Source organism: Physeter macrocephalus, chromosome 17, assembly GCF_002837175.3.
Source record: "Physeter macrocephalus isolate SW-GA chromosome 17, ASM283717v5, whole genome shotgun sequence".
Classification (NCBI taxonomy): domain Eukaryota; kingdom Metazoa; phylum Chordata; class Mammalia; order Artiodactyla; family Physeteridae; genus Physeter; species Physeter macrocephalus.
In genome coordinates, this window is record NC_041230.1 from 55,134,635 (window position 1) to 55,149,464 (window position 14,830).

The window sequence follows — 14,830 nt, forward strand, 5'->3', positions numbered from 1 at the left end:
TGGCAGTGCCCACCTGGGGCTGACATGCTGTCCGTGTCCCCCGTCGTCCCACGTGCTCCCCCGGCCCTGCCCCCTCTGACTCTTCATCTCTGATTTCCTGCTTTTGGCAGATGGAGCTTCTAGATTCGTTTCCTCCTGCTTGGCCTGGGGCTGGGTGGGGGACAGAGGCCCGGCTCCACTGGCTGCAGGCGACGGGGCTCTGGCTGGCCCCTGCCCCTCCAGTTCTGGTCTCTTGAGATCCTTCACTGATTTCTGGGGCTGTTTGTTCTTTTATTTTGGTAAAATGCACATAAGGTAAAATTTACCATCTTAACCGTTTTATTTATTTATCATTATTAACTTTGGGGGCCATGCCCTGCAGCATGCAGGATCTTAGTTCCCCGACCAGATATCGAGCCTGTGGCCCCTGCAGTGGAAGCGCAGAGTCTTAACCACTGGACCGCCAGGGAAGTTCCTTAACCATTTTTAAGTGTATGGTTCCGTGGCATTAACTACGTTCTCAGCATGGTGCAACCGTACGGCTCACCACCACCTCCGGAACTTTGCGTCTTCCCAGACTGAAACCCTCCTCTGGGAAGCAGTAGCTCCGTCTCTCCGTGCTGGGTCAGGGTCAGCGTCAGAGCCGGGCCTCCGGGAGTCTCCCCAGGACCTGCACCGCGTTCGCCTCCCCGTCTCGGGCTAGTGAACGCCCTTGCTGGTGCGCGTGTGCCCGTTCAGCTCTGGTGTCCCTGGCGGATCAGACCATGAGTTCCTCAGGGCAGAGACCTGCAGCATGCGCCCTCGGGAGAAAGTTACCTGGATGGCTGGGTGGGTGGGTACCACCTGGCTGGCACTGTGGAAGGAGAGGGGCAGAACCCAGCGGGCTGGAAAGTGCAGCTCTGGGAAACAGAAAGGAACTTTACAAGCCTTTGCTGTAAACGCATTTCCCTCCTGCCTCTTGGGCCAGATCAGATTGATTTTTTTTGTTTGTTTTTACGAAAACGTGTATTTGTGGAAAAGCTTTAGATTTTGAGTCGAGCTGTTGGCTGTGGCAGGTGTACATGGTGGAAGGAGGCTGCTTAGCTTTAGGGGTGCTCCAGGGAGCGGGAGGGCGCGGCAGCGTCCAGAAAGGAAGGCGGCCCGACCAGAGCTCGGGACCGCGGCACTGGCCGTGTGGTGCTCCGGGGCTTCCTCATTGGCGGGGTGATGGGGGGCTTAAGGAGACAGCGGGAAGGGGCTGAACGCCCCACCTGGCCCCGCCACGTGCTCCGGGGAGGTCGTCTGTAGAGCTGAGTCCGTGGCCGGGTTCAGGTCGGCTTGTTCTGGCCCAGGCCGTGCAGACGGCCGCTACGTGGCGGTCCAGCCGTTGCTGGGCTCACGGTCCACGCCTGGGGCTCTGCGGGGCAGAGAGCAGAGGTGGGATAGCGACCCCCTCTTGGAGACCCGATGCGGGGTGGGCTTCCACCCCGTGCAGCTCCGCTCAATCACGGTGACTGGGCCGTGAGGCTGGGCCGTCCGCGGGGGCCGGGGGTCGGATCCGTGGTGGACACCGGCACCCACGGCCCACTGCTCTGTCCTGGGCCTGGGCGGGCAGGGCTGGGTCACCCGGGCCCGCTTGCTGGCCGTGGTGATCGAGGAGCAGAGTGGCCAGAGGTGGCTCCGGCCTGGGGACCTCGCCAGGGCTGCCCACGCGATGCCGGTCCGCTCTGGGCAGCGAGCGGGGCTTTCCTGGCCCAGCCCCCTCTCGGGCCCCCGGGAGAGGCCGAGCGGCCCGCTTGCTCGTGACGAGAGCCGAGCTGGGACACGCGGCAGCCCCCTGGCAGCCCCGGAGCCCCTCACTTCCGGGGGCGATGGTCGGGGGCGCGGGGCCGCCTGCCCCCCCCGCGGCCAGGCTGACCGCGTCCCGTGTCCTCCGCAGCCTGCCTCTTCCGCGTCAACGCGCTCTCGCTGGTCTACCTGCTCTTTCTGCTACTGCTGCCCTGGTTCCCGGGCCCCTCCCGGCACAGCATCCAAGGTAAGGGCGGGCGGGGCTCTGCTGGGGGTGGCGGGGTGACTCGGGGTCTCGGAGCTCTTTGTCCAGGTGCCTGGGGGGTGGGGGAGCGTCGGGGCCCCCGCAGGACCGGGCAGGGATGGACTTTCTCTGCGGTTGGAGAGCCACCAGGGAAGGATGGGTGGTCCTGAGTTTCATTTTTCATGGTGGACCCTTGGCTGGTTTCAGGATCTTTCTGACCTCACGCCACAGGGGCCGTCATGCAGGATGCCCCTGGGGCGTCCCCTGGCCGTGGGCTGGGCCGTCTTCCCACCCGGTCCCTCCCCCAGCCCCACCCTGTCCCAGCGCCCGTCCTTGCGGCCCATCTGCCCCGAGCGGCTGCCCCGCCCCGCCGTGGACTCGGGCTCCATCCGTGAGCTGCGGGGCCTCGGCTCCCCACCCCCCACCACCTCGTCGTCGGGGAAACGGGGCAGCTGGGCGCACATCGGTCTCCACCGAGTTCTGAGCTCTTGGAGGGCGGCCTCTGTGTCCACCCGGCAGGCGGGTGGGAAGGCCCCTCAGGGCGCCTGGGCCCCCAGGACGGTGTGGACGGTGGTGCCCACGGCGTGGGCCCGTCCGAGAGGAGCTGGAGCGGAGAGGATCCCTGCGTGGGAGGTGCCCTGCCCCCTGCCCAGCAGAGCAAGCTGCCAGGCTGTGTGTGGCCCCCGGTGCCCGGCGGGCCGCGGTTTTCGCCGAGACCCTGGAGGGAGGCGTGCCGGCGCACTGCCCCCGAGGGGTGCTGGCCTCTCTGGGGCCTCGGGCACGGCCTGTGGCTGCTGAGAGCGCCCCACACTGAGCGGCCACGCGACACGCCCCCACTCACGGTCCGGAGGTCGGAGTCTGGCCCAGGCCTCACGGGGCGAAAGCCCAGGTGTCGCAGGGCCGGTCCCTCCTGGAGGCTGGGGGGCACCTGCTTCCTCATCTTGTCCAGCTTCGGGGCCCGGGGCCTCTCCCTCCATTGTCCAGGCTGGCGATGGCCAGTCGATGACAGTCACGCCCTGTCAACCTGACTCTGCCCTCCTGCCCCCTCTCCCCAGTTAGGACCTCCCCTTCCAGGGGACCAGGAGCAGCGCCCTGTCGGAAGTCCAGCTGGCTGGCACCGTCGGGTCCCCTTTGCTGTGTCAGGAAGCGCTCCCAGGGCCCCAGGGTTGGGCATGGATTTCCCTGAGGGGTGTCATTCTGCCTTCTACAGGGTGGCAGGTCACCCCTCCCCGGCCTGTGGCACCTGGCGGTAACCCCCTCATCAGCCTCTCTCCCCGCTTGGGGCAGTCGTACGGAGCCCTGATCTTGGAGTGTGGGTAGAATTCAGGGGAGGGGCCCCAGCACGGGTGCAGAGCAGGGAGCCACGGGGGACCCCAGGCCAGACCCCTCCCCAGCCAGCTGCCCCAGCTGCCCCCCCAGCTCCCAGCTCCCTGGGGAGGGCTGCTGGGCAGAGTCTGGCATCCAGGCCGTCCTCTCCTCTCCGTGGACCCCGTTCCCGGGCTCTCGGCTCAGAGCTGCTTGTTCCGTCAATATTTCCCGCCCACTAGCAACTGGGAACACTTTCTTCTAATTGGCAATGGGGGAAGCACAGGCTCCCGGCCAGGGCAGGAGTCCAGGGTGGGGAAGGGTCAGGGAGCAGAGGGTGAGGCGCTGGGAAGACTTGCCCGCCTGACCTCCACCCGTCCATCTCTGCAGCCCCAGAGGCCCTCCAGGGACAGGGAGGTTGCCGGGTTTTTCCGGGCAGGAGAGAGGAAAATGTGAGGCCCGCCCGTGCCTGTGCCGCAGCTGGGCCTCGGCGCCGGCAGCAGGTGGAAGGTCTGAGGCCGCGCAGGGCGCCCGTGGGCGCCGATTCCTGGCCCCGTCCCCGTGGGGGCGTCAGCCTGACCCCGGCTCCCTCTGCAGGGCAGAGAGGGGTCAGGACCGTCACTTTGCCGGGCGATGGGGCGGCGGCCATGGGCCACGTGCCCCGTGCAGGGCAGGGCGGGGCAGAGGTGCAGCAGAGCTGCAGGTAGACCCGAGGGTCAGCTCCTGGCGACCCGATCGATGTTTAGGGACTCAGGGAGGCCCTGTCCCTGCCTTAGAACAAAACCCAGCCCCGCGGCTGCTCGCGGGAGAGGGTGCACCTGCCCCTGGAGCCCCTCGGCTCTGCTTTAACTCAGGTGCTGTTGGGACGTGGTGGGCCTGGTGGGCGGGTCTGGTTCAGCTCGCAAAGCGGTCAGTGCAGCGGGAGGCTCCCTGTCTTTGCTGGATGAGGGGTGAGAGCCTCTGCCATCCTCCCCAGACCTGCGCCCTCCTGCCTGTGAGCAGACGACGCCCTGGGCTTGGCAGAGCAGGTGGGCCCCCGCTGCCCCCGGCCAGGGCTCGTGGTCAAAGTCTGATTTCCCCCAGCGGGGACCCTGTCCCTCCCTGCCCCACCGCTGCACCGTCCTCGGTGTGACGGAGCCTCGGACGACCGGAGGACGCCCCTTCCCGCAGCTCCGCTTGCGCAGGTTGCGTCAGGAGGGCGAGGTCTGCAAGCCGCTTACCGTAGCACCGGAGCCGGGCCCAGGGAGGGTGCCGCACCCACAAGGGCTGGGGCTGCCCCAGAACAGGGTCGTGGAGCGGGGCCTTCGAGGCGGCAGGTAGTGCTGAGGGCGGAGACGCCCTGGAGCGTTTGCAGACTGAGCAGCCGCGTCCGGGAGGTTTGGGGCTCAACCCCGGTGCCCGCTCTGGGTCAGAGAGCTGCTCCTTGTACCTGCCACGAGCCTCCCTCTCTTCTGCTCCTGGAGCCACAGCCTCCCAGCCCCACTTCCTGCCTCTCCAGATTCCTGCCTGAGCCTAAAGTCCCTGAGCGGAGCCCCGGCTCCTTCAGGAGGAGAGACTTCCGCGTGACCCCTGCCCTGCACGGCAGAGGTGGGGCTGCCTGCCCACGAAGGCAGGCCCCATCCTTCCGCGGCGCTCCTGTGCTGTGCAGGCCTCACGTGACCAAACGAGTGACCCCAGGTCAAGGAGAGAGGCAGGCGGCACTTCCAGCAAGTGCAGTGTGTGGTCTAGCGCCCATACGCACCCTCGACACACACACACGTACACACACGCGTGCGCGCCCGCCAACGATACTCGCTGTTTCTCACGCTCAGGGCCGAACCTCGGAGTCCACTGGGCTGGACGCTGGTGGTCCCCTGCCACCCCCTGTATCCCTCCCGGGCAACTCAGGAGCCCCACACTGGCTTGACCCCCCTCCCCCTCTGAAATCAGAGCTGCCCTTTGGCCTCACCCAACACTGCTGTCAGCCGTCCCTCTATCCTCTCGTTCTCCATCCAACCATCCTCTAATCCATACATCCTCCCGTCCTCCCATCCGCCCATTCATTCATATATCTGTCCTCCAATCTATCCATCCATCCATCCATCCATCATCCATCCATCCATCCATCCTTCCTTCCATCCATCCATCCACCCATCCATCGTCCCATCCATCCATCCATCCACCCATCCATCGTCCCATCCATCCATCCTCCCATCCATCCATCCTCCCATCCATCCATCCAGCCAGCCAGCCACCCATCCTTCCATCCATCCATCCATCCGTCCATCCTTCCGTCCGTCCGTCCGTCCATCCGTCCATCCTTCAATCCTTCCATCCACCCACCCATCCATCCACCCACCCACCCATCCAGCCACCCACCCATCCCCCCTCCCCCCCCCCCCCCCCCCACCCACCCACCCATCCATCCACCCACCCATCCATCCACCCACCCATCCTTCCATCATCCATCCACCCATCCATTCCTCCTCCCATACATCACCTCACCGTGTGAATTCCCGGGGTGCAGCCACCTCTCGCTCCGAGAGATGGGCAGGAGAGCATATCCCAGCTTCGATACGCAGTGTGGTTGAGTGCTGGGCAGGGCCTTCCCTGGATGGTGCATGCTTTCAGCCGGCACTGGGCATGAAGCAGCACCCCGCTGCCAGGGCCAAGCAGCAACACAGATGTTTCCTGGATAGATGAGCAAAACTGAAGGTGGCCCCCCAGCCCGAGGGGGCCTTTCCTTCCTGCACCGGCTCTGCCCGCACTGCTGCACGCCCCAGGAAGGGGACAAGACCAAGCGCAGGCAGGATGGGTGTACTATACTCTGCTGATCCCTTGCTGTGCGACTGTGGGCAAGTCACTTCACCTCTCTGTGTCCACTCCCCCGTCTGTAAGTTGGGGTCATGATAGTGCTGGACCCCGGGGCTGTGGTGAGCAGTCAGCGGGATGGTGTAGGGGGGTGTGCCGCATGAGCTCGCTGCTCACGGCCCCTTAAGACCCTGGGTCCGTGCGGGGTGCGTGCCTTGGGCTGGTGCACACAGCCTGGCTCAGGGCTGATAGCAGGGCTGAGTGGCCTTGACCGGTCTGCTCCCTCCCCATCCCCCCACTCCAGGCCGGCTGCGTGCCGGCCTCACCCCTGCCGTCTCTGCCTACAGGTCACAGTGGCCGCCTCCTCCGAGTCCTGCTGGGCTTCAGCCTCCTCTTCCTGGCAGCCCACCTCACCTTCCAGATATGCCTGCACACCGTGCCCCACCTGGACCAGCTTCTGGGGCCGAGCTGTGAGTCACCGAAGGGCCAGGAAGGGGCTGCCCAGGGGCAGCAGGTCCCGGGGGAGAGCCGATGGCCTCCTGAGCGACTGGAGAGCCCGGGGAGGGTGGGGGAGCCTCACGCTCCTCGGAAAGGTCCGCTCAGCCTCAGGGGCCGCCCTGCCTCATCCAGGCCTTGCCTAATATGGGCCGCCTCCCAGTGCCCAGCCACGGTTTATATCCAGCCCAAATGGCCCAGCTTAAGTGCCCCGGGAATAGGTGGCCGTGGGGCCGGGCTGAGCACCGGCCCAGTGCTGGGCCCAGAGCACAGTGTCCGGGCAGCCCCAGCCTTCTCAGGCCGCTCCCTCTCACATCTTCCTCCTGAGCCCTCTGGGGCAGAGAGACTTGGCCGGGGGGAGGGGAGGGGCGGGCCCTGGTGTGCCGCCCGCCCACTGTCCTGCGCCCTTTCACCCCAGGATGGAATCCCCAGCCTTCTCAGGCCCCTCCCTCTCACATCTTCCTCCTGAGCCCTCTGGGGCACAGAGACTTGGCCGGGGGGGTGGGGGGGGGGCGGTCCCTGGTGTGCCGCCCGCCCACTGTCCTGCGCCCTTTCACCCCGAGGGCGGAATCCCCAGCCGGCGCCCAGCCCTCCCACCTCCCCTGACACTAGCGCCCCAGTGTTCAGATGACGGAACCCGGGGCTCCCATCCCGACTGCCCGGTGGGGTCTTCCACCTCCACGTCCTACTGGCTCGTGGCGGGCAGGGTGTCCCACCCCGCGTCCCATTTTCATTCCGTGAAGATCGTGCCTCTCCTGCAGTTTAGAAACTGGAGAAAAGTCAGGTGCCTCGGGGGCCCTCTGGTCCTGGCGGCTCTTAGACCAGCCCTCCCCGCTCGGGCCCCCAAGGAGCAGCCGGCCTCGGCCGATGGGTCCGAGAGCCCGGCCCAGCCTCCCGGGCCACACAGCGCCCAGCCGGGCCATGAAACCCATTCTGCCGGGCAGCTTTCCCCGGCTGGGCCTCAGTTACCCTGCCGGCGAAGGCGGCGTTCTCAAGCACTCCTGGACGCCAGGGGTTCCGTGGCTCTGGGGCTCCCGAGGCCCTCCTGGCAACACGGAAGGGGTTTCTCAGCACCCGCCCGCCTGACCCGGCTCCCCCGTGCCTCTCTCTGCAGGCAGCACCTGGGACACCATCTCCCGACACATAGGGGTCACGAGGTGAGTCCCCCAGCCTCCCGCGGGGATTCCCTGGGCCTCCAGCTCCCGGGGTACCCCACCTGCCCCCTGAGCCGGCCACGGGCTCTCCTCACCCTCCGCAGGCTGGACCCGAGGGACGTGCCCAGTGCCATCCGCCTGGTGGCCCCCGACCTGGGTGTCCTGGCGGCCTCCTCCCTGTGCCTTGGCGTCTGCGGTAGCCGCGCACGGACGGCCCGGCGGAGCGAGCGCGCCCGGGAGCCGGTGAGTGGCGGCGCGCCTGCGTCCCGGCCTTCTGAGGGCTATTGTACTTCCTCCTCCTTCCTCCCTCGCTCTCTATCTCTTTCTCTCTACAAACGTGGACGTTTTACTGGTAAAAGTCCGTGTATGCCCGTCATGGAGAGACACAGCAGCGGAGGAGGTCAAGTGCACGTCCCCGTGGCGGGTTGCTAGCGGTGCAGCGCGTGGTCCTAGCGCGTGCAGGAACCCCAGGCATCGCCTGCGCCTTTAGAGCTGCCCCCGGAAGAGGGTCTTCGGGGCCTAAGGGCAGTAGGGCGTCAGCGCTCTTGGAGGATGGTCTGCGCCACCCGTCAGGGAGCGCCTAGGGACCGATGGGTGAATGGACGGACCGACGGATGGACAGACGATGTTTGAGCAGCCGTGCCCACGGTGGGGGCATCGGTGGGCTGTGTGTGTCAAGGCAGGGGCTGTGTCGGCTCAGAGGCCTGAAGCAGGGCCCTCCGCCAGAGTCCTCGGGGTCCCCTGGGCTCTTCCGTGTCCTCTCCTGTTCCTGCACGAGGGCTGCGGTCTCGAGCCCAGTCTGGGCCCCTCACACTCGGCCTCAGCCTCTGTCCAGTAGGACCTGGTCTCCAGGGCTGGGCCGGGTCTGTGGCCATCCAGGGTCCCTGCCCAGGAGGCCCTGGGGGGGGCCACAGGCTCACGCCCTCAGCCCCAGTGTCCACTGGTCCAGCAGCTGATGCTTGCGGAAACGAGGGCCTCAGTCCACAGGGAGGAGGGGGCTTCCTACCGCAGGTCGAGGTGGGGCTCAGCCTACAGCTGACCTGCCCATCCCCCGAGTCCTGCAGGGCAAGCTGGCACCCGCATTTCAGAGGGGGAGACGGGGGCCTGGAGGTGGAGTGGCTTTTCCAGGCACTTGTGCCGGTCAAGTGGGGCTGGTACCGCCCTGCTGCCTGCCCTCGGGGTGGCCCCCTGACTTGGCCGTCCTCCTCCATCCCCCCGGTGCGTGGGCACCGGCGGGCGCAGGGGCCAGGGAGTCCTCTGGTTTCCTCGTTAGCAGAGCCGGGGCTTCCCGGAACAGCTGCACCGGAAGGGGCTGGCTTGTTCCCCACGCCTGGGGCAGGCGGGCGGGGCCAGCCCCCCAGTCCCGCTGCCCAGCACCCCTCGGAGCACAGGGCTGTCCTGGCAGCCCCTGGGGGCTGAACTCTGGCCCCGGGGCGGCTGGTGTAGACAGATCTCAGAGCAGGGCCATGGGGGCCCATCTCAGGCGCCCGGAATTCAAGGCCAGAAGCAGCCCCAGCGCCCCTGTGTGGATGCTGCCACCTGGCAGGGCCGCGGCACACGCGGCTGCACACGATCTGTGTACACGCGCCTGTCCTGACTTGGCACATGTGGGTCCGTGCCTGCCCTGAGGGGGTCATTGGGGCTGCGGTGGGAGGTGCGTCCTGGGGGCCAGCCGAGGCAGGGTTGGAGCAGGGCCTGGGTGGGCTGGGCCATGCGGGCGGCCCCCAGCAGCTGTCCTTCCGCCCAGCAGCTGCCTCGGTTCTTCTCAGGCCCAGAAACGCTCATTTTCCACAGCAGCTTTCCCAGGGCCGGGGCCAGGCTGTGGGCAGGGTTGAGCTCGGGCCTGGCTGCAGCGCCTTCCAGCAGCTGTCCCCCTCTCCCCCCGTTCTGGTACATAATGGGGGGACCCTGGGTACTGCTCTGAGCAGATCTCAGAGCAGGGCCATGGGGGCCCATCTCAGGCGCCCGGAATTCAAGGCCAGAAGCAGCCCCAGCGCCCCTGTGTGGATGCTGCCACCTGGCAGGGCCGCGGCACACGCGGCTGCACACGATCTGTGTACACGCGCCTGTCCTGACTTGGCACATGTGGGTCCGTGCCTGCCCTGAGGGGGTCATTGGGGCTGCGGTGGGAGGTGCGTCCTGGGGGCCAGCCGAGGCAGGGTTGGAGCAGGGCCTGGGTGGGCTGGGCCATGCGGGCGGCCCCCAGCAGCTGTCCTTCCGCCCAGCAGCTGCCTCGGTTCTTCTCAGGCCCAGAAACGCTCATTTTCCACAGCAGCTTTCCCAGGGCCGGGGCCAGGCTGTGGGCAGGGTTGAGCTCGGGCCTGGCTGCAGCGCCTTCCAGCAGCTGTCCCCCTCTCCCCCCGTTCTGGTACATAATGGGGGGACCCTGGGTACTGCTCTGACCCCAGGGCTGGGCCTCTGCCCTGGCCTGGCCCCTCCCCTCCTTCCAGGCACGGCTCAGTGGCACCTCTCTGGGGCCTGCCCCGTGCCCCCCCCTCATTTGACAGGCAGGAAACAGACTCAGAGAGGTTAGGGGGCTCACCAAGGCTGCACAGGCGAGACCCCTAACCCCCGACTCGAAGCCGGCGTGTGACCGGGGCACCTGGCCCCTGAGCCCGTGCTCTCATCCTGGACACCGAGGGCCACCTCTGCCACGGGGCAGGGCATAGGCACGGCACCCATGTTACAGCTGGGGACACGGGGGCCCCGGGCGCCTGACAAAGTCTGTGTTCTTTCTGCCTCCGCCTGGCCTCCCTGGTTCCAGGAAACAGCTCTGTTCCGGGAAACCCTGAGGTGGGACCAGGGCAGCAGGCCCCGGTGGGTCTCTGTGCCCCGCAGGCAGTTGAGGCCGGGAAGGGCCGCCCCAGTGTGCATCTCAGTCTCCAGAAGCCCCACTAGGCAGCAGAGCAGGACCCGGCTGCACCCTGGGCGCTGTCCTCCCTGGCTGGGTGATTTGGGGTCCCCTCCGAGCCTCTGTCGCTGTACTTAGAGGAAGGTGCCGTGGGAGCAAGGGTAGGGTGTAGAGGTGCCCTGTAACTGTAGAGTGAGACGCACGCGTGGCTGTGCTGTGCGCTGCTTTTCTTTTCCCTAAAAATCCCCACGCGGGCCCTCTCAGGCCGAGGGCACTGGGGACAGATGCAGGAACCTGTGGGCCTGCCCTGTCCTCGGGGTCCTCTGGTGGGGGTGGGGAGTAAAGAGGTCCTTGAGGGGCTCCGGAGCACTGTGAGGTCAGCCTGCACGGGTCAGTCATCTGAGCGCCAAGCCTTGGCAGGAGCGTGTCTTGCTGCCGCAGCGGGCCGCCTCCAGGGCTGTGAACCCGAGTGAGGTGGTGGGAAGACGGTGGGCGGAGCTGGGCCTGGAGGGCAGCACGCGGCCACGCTCAGGCTGGCGGCCCGTGTCCTCGGAGGGCCCGCGGTGGGTGTTGGGAGGGGAAGGTGTGGGGCTGCAGGGGTGGCCCCCTCCCTCCCCTCCCCCTCCCCTCCCCTCCCCTCCCTCCCCTCCCCCTCCCCTCCCCTCCCTCCCCTCCCCCTCCCCTCCCCTCCCTCCCCTCCCCCTCCCCTCCCCTCCCTCCCCTCCCCCTCCCCTCCCCTCCCTCCCCTCCCCCTCCCCTCCCCCCCTCCCTCCCCCACTTCCTCCCCACGCACCTGACTTCGTACCTGACTCCCACCCGCCCCGTGACCTCGGCAGGACAGCGATGATGGGGACGTGGACACCGGCTCCCTGGTGGGGCTGCAGGAAGCCCCTGCACTGCCCCACAAGCGGAGATCTTGGCTGGCCGCCCGGTTCCGGATCACAGCCCACTGGCTGCTGGTGGCCGCTGGGCGGACTCTGGCCATAGTGCTGCTTGCGTTGGCAGGTACCCGCTGGGCAGGGAGCTGGGAACCCACCACTGGCGGTCACCCCGGCAGGCGTCTCGGCAGCCAAGCTCCCCACTGACCAGCGAGACGGCGGTCAGGCTGCCCAGGCCAGGAGTGACTCTGTGTGCTTCTGCTTGGCCTGCAGGCATCGCCCACCCCTCAGCCTTCTCCAGTGTCTACTTCCTGCTCTTCCTGACCATCTGCACCTGGTGGGCCTGCCACTTTCCCATCAGCCCCCTGGGCTTCAGCGCACTCTGCGTCACGGTGGGCTGCTTTGGCGCCGGCCATCTCCTCTGCCTCTACTGCTACCAGATGCCCCTCGCACAGTCCATGCTCCCACCTGCCAGCATCTGGGCCAGGTGAGGGCTCGCCCACGGGGCCCCGGCCCTGCCTGCCTGGCACCCGTGACTTCCTCGCTGCAGTCAGTGACGCGCCTTCTGTGGGCAGGGTGTTGGGTCTCAAGGACTTTGTGGCCCCCGCCAACTGCTCCAGCCCCAACGTGCTGGTCCTCAACACCAGCCACGACTGGCCCATCTACGCGAGCCCCGGCATCCTGCTGCTCCTCTGCTACACCGTGACCTCGCTCCTGAGGCTCCGAGCGCGCCGGCCCGCGGACTGGGTCAGTGCCCAGGCCAGCGCCCTGTGTCCCCCGCACCCCTCAGGCCGGGGTGTGGGGCTGAGCTCTCCCCTCCGGCCTCCGCAGGGGAAGGAGGCGGCCGGGGACGATTTGGAGCGGGAGGTGGAGCTGACCGAGGTGGACCAGTGGCCCCAGGGCCAGGCCAGCGCTACAGCCACCAAGGAGGAGGAGGAGGCCGCGCAGGTGAGGGGTCTGGACTGAGCACTGGGGCTGGCACCACCCTGCCCCCAGGCTCGGCTCACGGGCCTCGGCTTGTCTGCAGCACACGATGCCGGTGCCCACGCCGCCGGACCCTGAGGACAGCTGCATCGTGCACGACCTCACTGGCCACAGCCCCGTCCAGCAGCGGCCCCGTGAGTATGACGCGGCCTCACGGTGCTGCCCCCTGGTGGCCTCGCCCGGGCGGCCTGTCCAGCTGCGCGCCTCTCTGGGGCCGCCCAGGGCGGACGCGGTACAGCCGTGTTGCTCCTGGAACCCGAGACCCTGCGGGGGTCTCCAGTCTCCCGGCCACCCCCCCGCCTGCCTTCCAGTCCCCAGAGACCTCGACTGCTCTGCCTTGGGCTGCCTCTGCGGCCCTGGGAGCGGTGAAGACAGTGTCCCCGGGGCGCAGCTCTGTGCTGCTTTTTCCTTTTCCTCTTCTTTTTGTGCTAAGCCTCGATTTCCATTTTACAAAGCAGCGGATGAAGCCGCTGGCCTCGGGGGCTGGCATCTGGGGACGTGGGTGCTCACAGAGCTGGAAGGGCATCAGGGCAGCCTCCTCCACCCCATCCCTTCAGAGTCTCGGAAACCAAGGCCTGGAGAGGGGCGAGGACCGGCCAGGGTCCCACAGCACCTCGGGAACAGGGTCGGACAGGAGCCCGGGCCCTTTGCCCGTGTCTTCCGTCCCCAGTGCCCCGTGAGCCTGTGCCAGGCGTGGCCCCCCTCCACCTGGGCTGTGGCTCCAGCACGCTGTCTGCATTTTCGGGCCACTAGGGTGTAGGCAAGGGGCTCGGGCCTGTTGACGTTGGAGTTTCCCCAGCAGGGGTCTCGCCTCCCTGGTGACCCCTGCCCTCACCCCTTAGCGCGCCCCAGGCTGACTGGGCCTAAGGAGACGTCTCCGTGGCATGGCCTGGGCCACCTCATCATGGACCAGAGCTACGTATGTGCCCTCATCGCCATGATGGTAAGGGCGCTGGCCTGGGCCACCCCTCGGGGCTGGGGCTTCCCGCGGGCTCCCTCGTGACATGGTGTCCTGGTGCCTTGTCACCAGAAGCGGTTGGGGCTGTGCCCTGCTAGGCCAAGAGCAGCCCCGGCCGGCCCCCAGCCGCGTGTGTGAGCGCGCGCACATGTGCGCTGGGGGCGTGCCCGGGCCGCTCTCGGGGCCAGCGGGGCGGCTTGGGCTTCCTGTCTGAGCGCCCCGGCCCCGGGGGCCCGCCGCCTCGTCAGCCTGGGGGACGGGGTCTGGGTGCCGGGCCGGGTGTCCTGCGCCGCCCCAGCCACGCCCTGGCCGTCCAGGTGTGGAGTGTCACCTACCACAGCTGGCTGACCTTTGCGCTGCTGCTCTGGGCCTGTCTCATCTGGACCGTGCGTAGCCGCCACCAGATGGCCATGCTCTGCTCGCCTTTCATCTTGCTCTACGGGCTGGTGCTCTGCAGCCTGCGCTACGTGTGGGCCATGGACCTGCGGCCCGAGCTGCCCACCGCCCTGGGCCCCGTCAGCCTGCGCCAGCTGGGGCTGGAGCACACCCGCTACCCCTGCCTGGACCTGGGCGCCATGGTGAGTCTGCTCCCGCCCCTCGAGCGCCTGGGATGACGCCACGCTGCCCGCCGTCCAGTTCCCAGTGCTGTGGGCGCTCTGGAGGCCAGAGCCCATGTCTGGTTGTCACCGGGGTCGCCCAGCCAGCCCGGAGTAGTTGCTCGGAGAGCTTCTGTTGAATGAACGAGCGACGATCTCGTGCTGCGGGGTTGCCATCCCACCTGCCTGACGTGGGCGCATCGCACGTGGCCCCTGGGTCTCGGCGAGTGTCTGTGCCTTCGCCGTGTCCCCTTCTGGGACGGGGCATCGCAGCTGCACGTCTGTGCTGCCGCCGGTCACGTGTTGGGGACCTGTGAGTTAGTTACATCTCACTGTGCGGACCCAGGAGCCTGCAAGTGTGCGAACACCTGTGACCCCGCGTTCACCTGTGGGTCTGTGTGCAAACGTGGTGGCGCGTGAGCGCGGGAGCCGCTGTGCGGGGGCGCGTGCATCTGTGCGTGAACCCGTGCACACGTATGGGAGGCTGAGCTTCTGCCTGCAGGGAGGCTGGCGCGTGGGGGCCGGGCGGCCGCCTTCCCGCTGCGGTCTCACCCCCGGCTCCCGTCTCCTCCGGCCGGGCCCGGCTTTGGGGTACCGGCCCCTGCTCGCTGACGCTGCCCCCGCCCCCCAGCTGCTGTGCACCCTGACCTTCTGGCTCCTGCTGCGCCAGTTCGTGAAGGAGAAGCTGCTGAAGAGAGCGCGGGGCCCCGTGGAGCTGATGGAGGTCACCGTGGCCGCCACAGGTGAGCAGGCCGGGCGGCGGGGGGAAGGGGGGAGGGGGGAGGGGGGCGCGGCCCCTCCCCCACCCGCCCGGTCCTGGCGCTGCGCC

The 14,830-nt window shown here is 67.8% G+C and overlaps 1 protein-coding gene across 7 annotated transcripts in view; it reads left to right on the forward strand.

The window, feature by feature from the left end:
* PIEZO1 (piezo type mechanosensitive ion channel component 1 (Er blood group)) overlaps positions 1 to 14,830 on the forward strand; it is a 57,097-nt gene that overhangs the window by 24,810 nt on the left and 17,457 nt on the right. For 6 of the 7 annotated variants that reach the window (XM_024124870.3, XM_024124871.3, XM_024124874.3 and 3 more), the window contains exons 2-13: positions 1,898 to 1,993; positions 6,433 to 6,555; positions 7,695 to 7,737; positions 7,839 to 7,977; positions 11,422 to 11,590; positions 11,737 to 11,950; positions 12,039 to 12,210; positions 12,295 to 12,411; positions 12,491 to 12,581; positions 13,290 to 13,390; positions 13,723 to 13,983; positions 14,633 to 14,744. In XM_024124870.3, coding sequence (XP_023980638.1) covers positions 1,898 to 1,993; positions 6,433 to 6,555; positions 7,695 to 7,737; positions 7,839 to 7,977; positions 11,422 to 11,590; positions 11,737 to 11,950; positions 12,039 to 12,210; positions 12,295 to 12,411; positions 12,491 to 12,581; positions 13,290 to 13,390; positions 13,723 to 13,983; positions 14,633 to 14,744 — 1,638 coding nt within the window. The remainder of the gene's footprint in view (positions 1 to 1,897; positions 1,994 to 6,432; positions 6,556 to 7,694; positions 7,738 to 7,838; positions 7,978 to 11,421; positions 11,591 to 11,736; positions 11,951 to 12,038; positions 12,211 to 12,294; positions 12,412 to 12,490; positions 12,582 to 13,289; positions 13,391 to 13,722; positions 13,984 to 14,632; positions 14,745 to 14,830) is intronic. The other variant, XM_055079332.1, reaches the window with a different exon arrangement.